Below are 14,348 nucleotides of genomic sequence, written 5' to 3' on the forward strand. Positions count from 1 at the left end.
TGCTTGGTTGGCCAGCATGGATAAAGGATACTGGATAGCATCAGAGACCAAGGTTGCTTTTCTGTAGGGCATGGAGCCTCTTTCCAAGATCACACCACTGAAATTGAACAGGATCCCTCCCCACTGCAATTCTTCACCCATTTTTGATAGAAAGTTCACTGAATAAAATAGGCATGCTAATTAATTTATAATCCAAACTTCTCAGAAATTAAATAATGCCTATTTATGTTATCTTAACAAACAAGACTCTCTCTCACCAAATTCACATAAATAGAGATTAAACTTGTCTCTCTTTTTTATCTGTACTGGTGATATAGACATCCAAAGGAGCACTTTGGAAAATCATGCCTAATTTACCACATTTATTAAGAATTTTACAGTTCTGCACATATTTTCCACAAACTCTTACCTTGGGTTGCAATGTAGTGACTTGGTCTCTGGTATCCCTATAAAAACAAATATAGGTTGATTTTTAAAACGGTCTGTAAGTTTTAAAAATCAAACCAAATAGGGAAAATGAAGGCATACCAAAATATTCCTAGATACTCTTTACAACTAGGCTAGTAGTGGCTAGCCATATTCAACAACGTAGTTTCAACCATTTTCAGAACATCGAAGTGCATTGTTGGATGTGAAATAAGCCCAGCTGATTTCAAAGTGTTATTTTTGGACAATGGCACTTAGAACCAAACGAAAAGTTGCTGTAAACGTATACTGTGTACATCAAAATGAAGTGGCTCATTGTTTCCTAATCATCCTGCTTTGTAAAATCCATAACTGTTGTCATTTATTGAATTTCAAATTTGTTTTTGGTTCTAATTCAGTAAAACTATGAAATTGTTCTAAGCACCTATGAGATTTGCCTTCACTTAAAAAATACAGATTGACAAAGTTTTGTTTGTTATTTTAAATATTAAGCACAAAACAACCAAGCCGTTAGCAAAAACTTTCACTATGAATGCACCAGAAAAAAAATGGAGCCATAATGAGTAAGCAGAATGGCTGAACATTAGAGCTGGACAATGTATATGTGTGTACAGATTGCAAATCTACATGCAATACTGCAATGTTGTGCAATTACATAAAACAAAGTTTAGAATTTAAGAATGTGTACACATAATATAAAGATGAACACACATATATGTGCCATTACTGAACTTTCTCTACAGTACAATTATTAAATGCAGGGAAGGATTCCATATACATATATTTTAAAAAAGGATTTGTTGACCTCAAGTAAACAAGAATTAACCATGATTGGTTAATGGTTAGAATATGAAACAAGAAAAAAATATTACTGGATCTCATGAATATTATTTCATCAAGTTTTTGCTAATTATATGATAGAATTTTGGGAAGGCAAGGAATTAGTCTTATTAGCGTAACAAATAACTATGGTATTGGCACATGTAAACATGTTATCCTCCGTGATTCTATGGCTTAAAGGTAGGATTAGAAGCAGCATTGTATAATTTTCATGTATTAAACACATTGCACTCAGTTGGTCAAAGGAACATGTAATTATTATGAAAAAGAATACCCAAAGATGCCTTATTGACAAATGCATATGTAAAGCAATATATATAAAACATTGCTTCTTCAGTTTTTCCATCACTTCTTTGACAGGAAAGACATATTTTTTGATTGATTTTTGAAAGGAAGACAAATCATTGAGACTTATGGATTTGGTATAGTATTGCAAATGTTAACTTTGTTTTGAGGAGCCGATGGCATTGAAATGCCTATTACTAGCCACTAATGCTACTACCAGCCCATGGCTTCCTTGTTTTTTTAACATCCAAAACAAATCTCATAATAACCTGAGATTTTCAGAAAAGCAGAGAGTTGTGTGTTGTACCTGTGCAGTGATCTGCACTCAAATATAACATGTGATGTGGAGTACAGACGCATGTCATATCTGTTGGAAATACCATGAAATGAAATATACCAACTTTAAGGTCCTGCTGACTACTGGAGCCCTTTAAAACCAGGGCTGCTGCACAACTATAATATCTAAGACAAAATGCAAGTCAGGATCCTTGGGCAAAAATCCTACAAAAGTCTAGATCAACCTGAGAATGCACTACACAACAGGGAAAGAAAACATTTTCTTGCAGAGAAATGAAACCCTCAAGGAGTTAGATGACAGCTTTCAGCAGAATCCTGAAATAAAATTGAGGCCTTGTAAACACAGAGCAATATTGTTCTCTTAATCTTGCACATGCATTCATTTGAATGATCAGGGACGTAGCTATGAAATCCTTTTTATTAAAACTATTGGCGGGTGTATCTCCCTGAGCGATAACTGCTCTATTCAAGTAATGGCACCTGTCTAGAAAACTATTTTCTAAGTACATCAGTCCTGATTACACACATTAGATATTTTGAAATTCTGCATTAAATTAGATGATCAAAAATACAAGCCTTGACTATAGTCTGGGAAATTATTATTCCATTATAGCTTTCATGGTCACATATGTTATTTTGCATTTGTCCAAAACTGTAAGCTTCAGTACCGTTTTTAACTCATTATTATTATTATTTCATTTTTATTGCAAGTGGAGGATTCTTGTCTTGCATTAGAAATATGAGAGTCAAGGATTAGTAGGAGGAGCACCACTGCTCAAATGAATCCCATTTGAGAACAGGAGACAACTCTAGCCCTCCCTTTATCCCTTTCAGGCCATCAGTAGGTTTCTTTTCAAGAGCAACACACTATATTCTATTATCCAGCTTCTCACACAAAAATAATGGAATACAAAAGAAAAATTACTAAACAATGCAAAAAAAAAAGAGAGTAATAAAAGAAGCAAAAAATGAGTCTTGTAAGGGTTAGGTTTTATTGATTTAGCTAATGATTTTCATGATCACTGTAAAAGACTAAGGATATTTTTAAAATGTAGGTAAAAGAAAAAGAAAAAGAGCACAAAGGAACATTAAAAAGACTAGATATATAAATGAAATTCATTAATGAGGCATGCACATATATCTAGTAATAAAAATTAGAACGGTAAAGCAACTGAGAATGTTCACTATATTAAATAGTCATAACAGGATGCTGTTATTCACATATAGTGGTACTTACATCCCTGTACAGCCAAATCTACAGCCCAAATCAAAGTCAGATGTGAAAGAAAGCACAACAATGTCAGTGAGTACTAGGACGGAGGACAAGGAAAAGTGTACATTTTGTTCATAATATTAAGGCTCTCATTCAGTTCATAGGAATTGCATGCAAAAATGTTTCACAGAGAGAAGATGGAAAGAAAAAAAAAGCAAGATATATAATCTACTTACATCAATATAATTAGCATTAATGTAGTCTGAAGAAGGATCATCTTCCACAGGTTGTAATATCACCCTGGAGTGATCATCTGCAAAAAATGGGTTTCGTCTTTGGAATGATATACAGTAGAAACAAATGAGTGTGAAACGTAAAGGCTAAAGGTTCCCTTATTTAAGGAGCAAAAAGGTAAACCCTCCATTTGACGTGCAATGCTGGCGACCCTTTCCCAGTCTGCTCAAAAATGCCGGGGGAACCTCAAAGGGTATCTAAAATTGCACGGCAGGCTAGAGCCAAAAGAAAATAGAAATTGTATCTACCCTGTGGAACAATTGAATGAAATGAGTGAACAGAGGAATATACACACTTTAGAACCTGCCTTGGTTTTAAAGCACTAAGAGCAGAAAGACTGCGAGAGTTCTTTCTCAATGATGACAGCATCCCAATGGAGTTTCTTTTCTAAGGGAAATATGGACCCAATTGTAGCTACTTTTGAAACAGTATGTCAGTGGCTCCACTCCAGCTAGAAGTGTCAAGTGGGATACCAGCAGTGGTGGGATTCAGCCAGTTCGCACCACTTCGGGAGAACCGGTTGTTAACTTTCTAAGCAGTTTGGCAAAGTGGTTGTTGGAAGAAATCATTAGGGCAGAGAACTGGTTGTTAAATTACTTGAATCCCACCACTGGATATCAGGCAGCTATTTTCTAGGCTTTGTGTTGCTAAATATACAGTATTTATATACTTACTTGGATTAGGGGTTAAAAAACATGACAATCAAATTTGTCATGGAAACCAGCAAGATAATTTCTACAAGGATAAATGCAAAGTGCTTCATTTGTGTATGGTATAGGAATGGGCCTGGTGGCTCAGCAGACTAAAAGCATTGTGATTAACACCAGCTGTCTGCAATTACTGTAAGTTCGAATTTCACCAGGCTCAGGGTTGACTCAGCCTTCCATCCTTTCTAAGGTAGGTAAAATGAGGACCCAGATTGTGGGGGCAATAAGCTGACTTTGTATAAAATATACAAAAGTATGAAGGCTATTGCTTAACGCATTGTAAGCCGCCCTGAGTCGCCAGAGAAGGGGGGCATATAAATCAAATTAAAAAAAAAAAAGGTGAACCATACTGGAGAGCAGTTCATGCTTGGTGGATCACACAAGCTGAACAAGGGGCAAATATATGATGGAGCTCTCAAAATAGCAAATGTAATTCTAAGCTGCATCAACAGAAATATAGCATCTGTATCGAGAGAAATCATTGTTCCTCATTGTTCTGGGTTGGTTAGACAACAATTACATTGTGTTTACTTGTGCATTTTAGCAAGGATACTGAGAATATGCAGCATGTCCAGAAACAAGCAACCAAGACAAAGAACCCAGAAGAAAAAACTTATGAAGAACTATTGATGGTACTGGCCATATTTAATCTTGGTAAGGCATGACAGCTTTCCTCAATATTTTTTAGATGCCAAATTGTTCACACTTGATTCAGAAGGCAGTGTGTAGAACAATGGATTTACAAGAAAGAAGATTTTGCTTGCACATCAGGAGCAACTTCCTAATAAAGCCCATTCAATAATGGGACAGACTATTTAGGGAAGTTATGGACTCTCCTTGACCGAAGAGCTTAAAAGAGAGCTGAATGGCCATTTGTCATGCGTGTCTACATTGGCTGGAATAAATGTTCTGCAAGGCCCCTTCTATGCTATGATTCTGGGAAATACAAAAATTTTGTCTATGAATCTCTTCAGCATTGGCAGAGGCAATGCTATGGAGTAGTTAAAGCAATGAACTAAGGCTAGGGAAAAATATTTCAATTTTTAACCAACAAGAAACACATCACTTACTACTATGTAGGATGGGTAGACATAATAATAGGCTGTCTAGATTTTGTCAATCAGCGATATAACACACTCATCTTCATGATTATCTGTTTTTAACTCACATGCTATAATGTTCCCATATCTATTCTTCGTTCTGTTTTGATCCTTTTTGGCCACATCCCAAGAAGCTGATTGTCCTTCAAAGAAACTCTTTCAAAATAAAGAGATAATTTATATTTATTTTAACGTTTTATTCATCCTGACACATTTTACATTAACATTGTTAGAGCATCAGTTGGGTTCTTGGTTTCTCTGAGTTTGATCGTTTTACTGGAGTTAGATATCAGCATATATAGCTTTTTCTGGTATAAATACATGGAAATATTCTGCCAGGCAGAAACAAACCCAGTGCCTGGCAGTTTTGAAAAGTTCTAGAAAACACAAGAAGGCTTGTGGTGGGAGAAAAAATGAATCCTAATATCCTTGTTTCTCAACTTCAGCAATTTTAAAATGCTGAATGGGGAATTCTGAGAGTTGAAGTTAACAAATCTTAACATTGTTGAGGTTGAGTAATACTGCTGATGTAAATAAAATGATTAAACTACAGTCATGCAAAAAAATATACTTCTTAATTAAATAATTACAGGTAGTTCTCGACTTACAACTCTCCTATGCCTGCCCATTATGGTCATAGGATGTAATAGTCATAAAGTGGGTCACCCATGTGACCAACCTGGTTTTATCTTTTTACTGATGGTCATTAAGCAAATCAACATGGTCATTAAGGGGTGGGGTGTTTTTGTCCAAAACTTGAGGCAAACACCAGTTTTCAGCAAAAACATTGTAAATTGGGACCATGTGAACACCGGATGCTGCAAAAGGCTCTAAATGTGGATCAGTAGCTGAGTGCCCAAAATATGGTCACATGACTGCAAGGGGTGGAACTGATTGTCAGAACTTTGGAACTGTGTTGTAAGTCTCTTTTGTGAGGGGGAGGGATGCCTGTTGTAACTTTGAATGGTTGCTAAGCAACTATTTGTAAGTTGAGGACTACTTGTATTTCCAGCACAATGATAAAAAGCAAATGTAGCGTTTCTTGAAGCCAACAACTGAAAATAGGTTATAAAAACGTAAAACAATTTCAACTACATGGTGAGAAAATTGTGTACAATATGAGCTTGGAATTATGTAACAGTGATTTGGGGTTACTGGTAACAAGGTGTGGTGTTTTTTTTTTTAACTAATCTCCCATATAATTAATGGATCCATCAGAAAATATATATTGTAGTATTTATCCTGTATAATGCCTTTGAGCATTATGAACAAACAAACAAACAAACAAACAAACAAACAAACAAATAAAATATGTTTTTAAAAGTCATACCTGCTTTGTTTTATGTGGATAAAATGAATTAGTGACTCACATAGCAAAAACCAAAATCAAATATTAAAAGGTATATACATATTTCCTTTAAATAAAACTAGCTGATCAGCAAAGAATAAAACCAGTGTTTCCGAATCAGGATTCAAGGATCTATGTATGGTCTAGACAGGTCATACACTTTTCATTCTAACTTGTCCAAGGTCTCTCTGCATGTAACACATATACATGGATGAATGGTCTCACCAGAATTGTATCTGATCACATGATGGGAACATCTTAATCCACCCACTTTCTGAAGTGAGGGTTGGGACTTGCTTTGGGACAGCTTGCGGCTGCGGCTGTCCCTTGTTTCTGGTGGTGAAGAGACTGGTTCTGGGGCTCCAGACCATCGCCTCACTGTCCATATGCAAGCGACATAGACAAAACATCTGGCCTTCTTTGTGGATCCCCCCACCCCAAACTTTTGAATACCTTACCTCCAGAGATTATGGTTTTAAAATATCTTAAAAGACAAGTTTCCCCTCCCTCCAATTCTTAGGAGTAGGAATTGGAAAGAAGGTTGATTTATCTGCTGTGTTTTTTTTTCTCTTTTAACATCATGTAACTTACAGAGTCTTTTGATCAGGGTGGCTATAAAAAGCTACCAATAAATGTCCAAATCAATCAATCAATCAAATAGACAAAGAAGATTGGGGTGGGGTTTTTTTTGGCAATGTATAAGTATTGATGCTGCATATAGAGCCTTCCAAGGGAAACTTTTCAACAAATGACCTTTGCATGTAAGATTTGGTTTATATAATACCTGCATGGGAATGTTGAGGGAAAAATCTGTCCTTAAAAAGGGAGGAATATCTGTACGAGGAAGGTGTGTTTTTGACACTTTTCACTCTTTGCAACTCTCTGGTTCACATGTAATGCTTTTAAATTTTCCACTGATTTATGGCACATGGAAAATTATCTTTTAAAAGAACGTAACCCCATGAAATATTCATTTTCATGCTCTTGTAATTAAGAACTCTCTCTCCTTGCAATTAAGAAGCTTTATTCTCAAAGGAACTCTCTGCTCTAGGTCAGGTAAAAAAGCAACCACTGACATTGTTACCTCGTACTCTTCTTTGAAGCCATAGCTGTCAGATGTTTTCATGAGATTAATATGCTGCAGCAAATCCGCTACTCTGATAGCAGGATGCAGTTGGCCAGTTTGGTAGGGGGATTCTGTTCCTTCGCAGAGATAACGAGGCACATCTAATAGACGACTCGACTCTGCTGTTGCACTGTGGTTTTCATCTGTGGTTATAAGAGCCCAAAGAATGGAAGAGTATTCAGCAACAACGAAACTGAAATATTCCTGCTACAGCCCATCTTCTCATGAGCTCATTTCAGCACTCTGCAAACATCTGGGTGCTATTTTGACTCTTACAAAAGAAAGCATAAGCAACAAGCAGCTGCCCCCATGTTGATCGAAAAGAGTGAGCTCCCTCCGTGTTCCCCCTCTAAAAGAAAGGCATCTCTCTTTGGCCTTCTCAGTCATTGACTCCTCCCCCCCCCCACACTCCTGATCTGGAAGAACATCCTCTTAGAGATTCAGCATGACTCAATGGTGACTGATATTTATGAAAGAACACAAAGCAAGGTTACTTTAGCAGACATTTGGGGGAAGGTGAATTGAGGGAGACCTTCCCTGTGAATGACTGTGGGTTCCAACTTCTAATACCTACTCAGCAAAGGATTTTGCTACTGTGTTAAATATTTTGTGTTAAATATTTGTGAATGTTTATGTTTTTCAGTTCTATGCTCTTAGATCTTTTAATTCTGTCAATGCATGGTAGGACTGTAAGCTGTTCAGATGGTTCATAATTGGAATGGCTATATGCCAAATAAATATATGCATCCTCCATATATATATATATATATATATATATATATATATATATATATATATATATATATATATATATATATATTTAAAAGAAGTTATGCTCAAAATGTACACTTAGAGACTTCAAATTGATTGAACTGAGCTTTCAGTCTGAGTTAGAAGAGACACGGGTATGTGTTGAATAAAAGCCTGATTTTGATTTATACACTGAGAAACCTGAAAGTGTTTATAATTGCAGTTCAACTTCTAAGTCCCATGATACTAACTGATTGTATAATTACATACCACTGTTCTTTGGGTTTAGAGAGGTTTTCAGCTACCTCCGTGCCTCCCAATTTACTAGTGGCTCACTTAAACTTAAATATTCTGCTATCTTCATAGCAGTTAATTAAAGTGAAGAGAAAAACAACTTTCAGAAAAGTTGCCAATTTTTGTTTGGTTCATGACTGCTGCATTACAGTAATTCATATACCTTTGGAAATTAATGAACTAACCTGTCAGATCCAGATTGTTGAAGCATCACAATAAACAGCTTTTATTGTTATAAGTAATAGAGCATGCATGACTTGCGGGTGCTCCCCTTAATTTACACATCGATTATAATGCCCTCAGAATGGCTTGAAGAGATTCATCAACATTGTTTTCTGAACAAAGGCAACAGGGCTTGTAGACCCTACTGCACCCCATGAATGCCTTTCACAAACCCTAACCCCTAATCCCTTCAATCGAATGTTTCTTCTATACACACCTTATTAAATTAACTTGCACTGTAAGTAAGAAGTCAAGGTCTCAATAAATACAATATATATATATATATATATATATATATATAACTGAACAAAAATAATTTCATGGTTACACTGTATTTTCTCCAATACTTACCACTTATTGGAACTGGAAGACATTGAAGCATGTTAAAGCAAATAAAATATCTGAGACACATTTAAAACCAGCCAGCTACATGTTACGAAATTGCTAAAGCAAGCTTACAAGTTCTAGAAGAATTATAATGGAGATACTGAGGTAGGTTTTTGCCATTTTTGAAATCCTTTATACTATTTTTAATTAGCACATGTTGATAGAAATATTTCAAATTATATTTCACATGCAAAATGTTTAATTAATGAAAAACGACAAGACTAATATACTATTAGAGACCACGTATATTAACTAATGTATAAGTCAAGTGCAAACACCCACAACCTCTAGCTAAGGCATCTTGCTTCACGTAAAGGTGAAAAAGTTAACAAAAACTAATACAGTGATGGGAATGTATGCTGAAATCTGTCAATCTGTCAGTTTTGCCCTAGGTTTGCTCTTTGAGGTTCTAATAGATTAACCTTTGCATGTCAAAACAATCATTTTTGCCTACTTGGAGGTTCTGATAATGTCACGACAAATATCAAATATAATTTAGTGCCTTACTTACTACTACTATTACTAATGCCACATCAAATACAGTTGTTTAGTGCCTTAACAACTAGAGTAAGACTCTTTCAATAAAAAGCATTAAGGAAACAACACTGAATCGTCCAGCTGAATCTTTATTGATTGCTTAGGGTTGTAAATTGTAAGTCACTAATTTATTAAATAGCTAAAGCTAAATAGGGGAGATCTGACATGAAGCTTTAGATGGATCTTACAAGTAGAAAAGAAGACTTAATATAGATTTCAAACTGATGGACCTATCCAGTGTTAGGTTTCAGAAGATTTTAGAAGGATGTTTTACAGGTTTTAGAAGGAAACAGAGGAAAGAATGAACTACTTAAAACCATCTAAGATATTCTTGAACAGTTTCCATGGTGGGTATACCATTTGGTATACCTTTCAGCTTAATCTGTTCTTTGAAAAGTATTAAGACAACTATTCATGATTCATGATTCTTATCATTTATATGCACTTTATTTAAAGTGTATAGTCCCTCCTATTGCACTTAGGTTGAAGGTATGTATCATCACAATATTCATGAGTTTTCTAAAAATACACAGATTTGATCCTGGAACTACCCAGAATGCCTCGGAATGACTTGGCATTCTGCCTAGAATGTTTGTTTTGCTCCTGGAAAATGTCTTTGATACCAGTGGTATCCTTCTGTATTGCTTGCTTCAGATGAGGGTTGATATACCACACAATCATTTTATTTGGCTAGATATGAATGATAGATTGGTACACTAATCACAAGGTTCAATTTTGACTCCCATGTTGTTTAAGATCTACAATAAGCCACAAGTTGAGACTTTTTGGAGAACACCACCACATCTAATATTATTTTAACTTCTGGAAATATAAATTTTCTTGCCATGAACCTACAGAGCAGTGATGGTCTAGAACAGTGGTCCCTAACCCCCGGTCCGCGGACTGGTGCCGGGCCGTGGAGTACCTGGCACCGGGCCGCGCAGCGGCTGGGGAACATGAACGCTGCAGCGCAAAGGCTCCTGGGCCGTGCGCAAAAGCTCCTGGGCCGTGCGCAATGGGCCGTGCGCAAAAGCTCCTGGGCCGTGCCCCCACCCCTGCGCGCGCTCAGCGGGCTGCGGCGATAAAAAGGTTGGGGACCACTGGTCTAGAATAACTTTGCACCACTATACCTAATTAGCTCCATGCTATCATTTTTTTAAAAAGAATAGAGTATGTTCTGCAGAAGGAAAGCTATGTCATCAAGCAGCCATACATAATATTCCTTTACTATGGGGAGAACCTTGGTTGCTCTAAGATGGCAGGCTAGAGCAACTTATTCGAAGGCTGAGGATTACAGTGGAATACAAAGGGGTGGGTAGGTGACATTCACAAATATGGCCAGAGCTGAAATTTTTATTTTTACCCACAGAATTTCAGAGGAGGCTTTAGAACTATGTTAAATTAATTGTAAGATTTCCACCACAGTTTTATGAGGGTTTTTTTTTTTTTTTTGCTCCCAAATGGTAAAAAGAAAGGCCATCGTTTTTCAGAAATAGTAGTTTGAGTGTGTTCCAAAAACCACATAAATGAGCTTGGGAATGCTTGCACCCCGGCTATAGTTTATTAATCCCTATCTTAAGACAGAACCAGATCTATAGGCATGCACACATAAATAAAAATTCATGAACGCTGCCACTGACTAAGCTATAAAATTACAAAGCTAACAATATCTATGTGCGCAAGGGTGTGTAAAAAGCTTTTCAATAAATATTTTAGACAATGGGTATCTAACCTGCTGCTGTAGATATTGCTGAACTACAAGTCCCAAGATGCAATGTTTCTGGCTAGAGTTCTCAGAGTTCTTTTAGTACACTAGTGTAAGCAAGAATTTTCAGGAGCTTAAAGATGGGTGCACAACAGGTGGAACTGCATACTGTGCACCCATCTTTCAGCTCCTGAAAATTCTTGCTTACACTAGTGTGTCATTGGAAAATGAAACCTATACAGGTAGCTCTTGACTTACAATCAATTATTTAGTGTCATTTGAAGCTACAACGGCATTGAAAAAAGTGACAAGTGGTCATCAGACTTATGACCCATTACCGCATCCCCTAGGTCATGTGATCCAAATTGGGGTGCTTGGCAACTGGCATGTATTTGTAATGGTTGCAGTATCCTGAGGTCCTGTGATCATCATTCACGACCATCATTTAAGCTAGACCATGTGATTCACCCATCAACTTCAGTAATTCACTTAAAACCATAGCAAAAAAGGCCGTAAATCAGGTGCGACTCACTTAACAACCACCTTGCTTAACAAGGGAGATTCTGATCCCAATTGTGGTCTAAGTCAAGGACTACCTGTAGCTGAATATAGCAATAGCAATAGCACTTAGACTTATATACTGCTTCACAGTGCTTTACAGCCCTTTCTAAGCAATTTACGGAGTCAGTATATTGGCCCCAACAATCTGATCCTCATTGTACCAACCTTGGAAGGATGGAAGGCTGAGTCAACCTTGAGTCTTGTGAGATTCAAACTGCTGAACTGCAGACAGCTGGCGGTCAGTAGAAGTAGCCTGCAGTACTGCATTCTAATCACTGCACCACCACGGCTCTTTATATATCTAATATTAAATATTCTGCTAAGCACCAGGCCTATTTTTTAAAATCTGTAACTAGCTGCTTGGATGTGCAATAAACATATTTATTTACAAAGGTTGTAAGTCATGAAGGAAAAGAAGACAAAGGACTAGGTCCTCACCTAACACAGCAGTCGGCACAAGTGGATCATTGGGCACTGCGGGAAAACAAAGCTTATGAAAAAAATTCATTGCCTCCAACTGGTTTTTTTTTAAAAGAAAAAAAGAAGCACAAACTTTTTGGAACATACAGCAAAGCCTATTCATCTTATTAGTGAAACAGGAAATACAAAACCACTTTGTAGAAAACAGTGTTTGCTTTTTTACAGAATAAACAGTGCAATAAATGTATACAACTGTCCAAACAGGTTGGATTTAGTCATAATCTAAGCATTTTCTTCCTGAAAGCTAAGGAGAAAAGGCTTAGATAGTTTTACCAGAGCAGCTGCCAAAGGATAATTCAACTTTAGGAAGCAATTACTGCTCTCAGAATGCCTTGGGTTCAGCAAGGAGGACAAGCCAGAATTTTAAGCTTCCAAATGTCTAACTTTCTTAGTAGGGCAAAGTTTTGGCATGGCTTGAGTAAAGCTGTCGGCTGGCCAACATTCCTGGGGGAATTGGCAGGCAACAAAAAAAATCAATCTGGCCTCTTGAGCCCTGCAACTGGTCCTGTGCAACATGAGAGGGTTTCACCGCTCATTCCAACCATTACTGGAGATGAAGAACATAGCTCTTAGTTGATGGAGGTGGCTTTCACTTCTCAGATTTGGCCTGGATTTTTCAACAACCATCTCCACATTGTTCAAATTGTTCAGTTATCTCTTGAACTGGCTTGTTGTTGTTGTTTTTTTTCAGGGGAACATGGCCTATGTAGAAAATAGGGTGGGAAAACTAACTAAAATTACAACCAAACCTTAAGATGTCTTACAGAAGTTCAGGGAAGAAAGGTTTCCTATATACCATTTCTTCCTTGTATACCTATGCATTGCATCCAGTAGTATATTGTTTGCAAGAGTCCTTAATACGCTTTTTGGTAATATCCTTATGTTTCTTCAGCTTCACATCCTACTCCTATTATAGAAGTTTATGTTCTGAAGTTATTGGCAGCAATACTGTTGTGTAACTAGAATAAACAATACCTTTTAATGGAACTCATACACAGACATACAGATATACACAGTTACTAATTAGATGAGTAATTAGTATCTACATATAAATACAATATCCGAAACGGTTGAAATAAAAAGTAATTTGAGTATCAAATTATTTGTGTATGTGTACACACATATGCATACAATCATAGTGGTTAGTGTGAGAATAATGGTAAAAAAACATCTGATTATGGGGGAAATCTGTTTTTCTCAGACATGCTGTTACAGATTTTGAAATTCTATTTGCAAAATACAAGGTTTTTTTTTTTTTTTACAAAAATATATGCCGTTTTGCAGTGTAAGTTTTAAAGAGCTACAATTCTTTCCATACAGAGAGAACAATGGTATGAATCCATATATTGCATGTTCAATGTTGAAGGGAAAAAAAGTCAACATCTATCATTTTCTGTGGATTAATACTGGGGAAAATATGATGTAATACTAGAGTTTTTAATGAAAGAATAGAAAGTAATCATTGCCTGCTGTTTCTGAAGCAATTTACATGCTACAAAACTACAACAGTAATACATTGGGAAGTCACTTAAAATATTATCTTGAAAAGGAATTTTCTGTGAGAATTTATATATGCATCAGTCTTCTAAAGTACTGCCCTTTATGTTTCTCATCTTTGGACCCAGCACTTATCCAGCAAAGAATTGGCAAGGCATTAAATTGTGGCTTTGGAGTAAACTTTCTACTCTTTTTGTTAGAGAATAGCTCTGTTCTTATTCGTTGTTATAAAATTGTATTTTATAAACAGGTATTCTAAATTTCTCTGTATTTGATTCT

The 14,348-nt window shown here is 36.4% G+C and overlaps 1 protein-coding gene across 13 annotated transcripts in view; it reads right to left on the reverse strand.

Moving 5' to 3' along the window:
* PTPRK (protein tyrosine phosphatase receptor type K) overlaps nt 1-14,348 on the reverse strand; it is a 393,200-nt gene that overhangs the window by 22,594 nt on the left and 356,258 nt on the right. For 4 of the 13 annotated variants that reach the window (XM_034418777.3, XM_087882792.1, XM_034418776.3 and 1 more), the window contains exons 16-19: nt 7,595-7,779; nt 5,231-5,318; nt 3,298-3,374; nt 410-446 (exon numbers count right to left, since the gene is read on the reverse strand). In XM_034418777.3, the coding sequence (XP_034274668.1) occupies nt 410-446; nt 3,298-3,374; nt 5,231-5,318; nt 7,595-7,779 (387 nt within the window). Of the gene's footprint in view, nt 1-409; nt 447-3,085; nt 3,104-3,297; nt 3,375-5,230; nt 5,319-7,594; nt 7,780-12,530; nt 12,567-14,348 lie in introns of all 13 variants that reach the window. The other 9 variants (XM_087882785.1, XM_034418774.3, XM_060692224.2 and 6 more) reach the window with 3 other exon arrangements.

This window comes from Pantherophis guttatus, chromosome 1 (genome assembly GCF_059756535.1).
Source record: "Pantherophis guttatus breed Tessera chromosome 1, ASM5975653v1, whole genome shotgun sequence".
Taxonomy (NCBI): Eukaryota; Metazoa; Chordata; class Lepidosauria; order Squamata; family Colubridae; genus Pantherophis; species Pantherophis guttatus.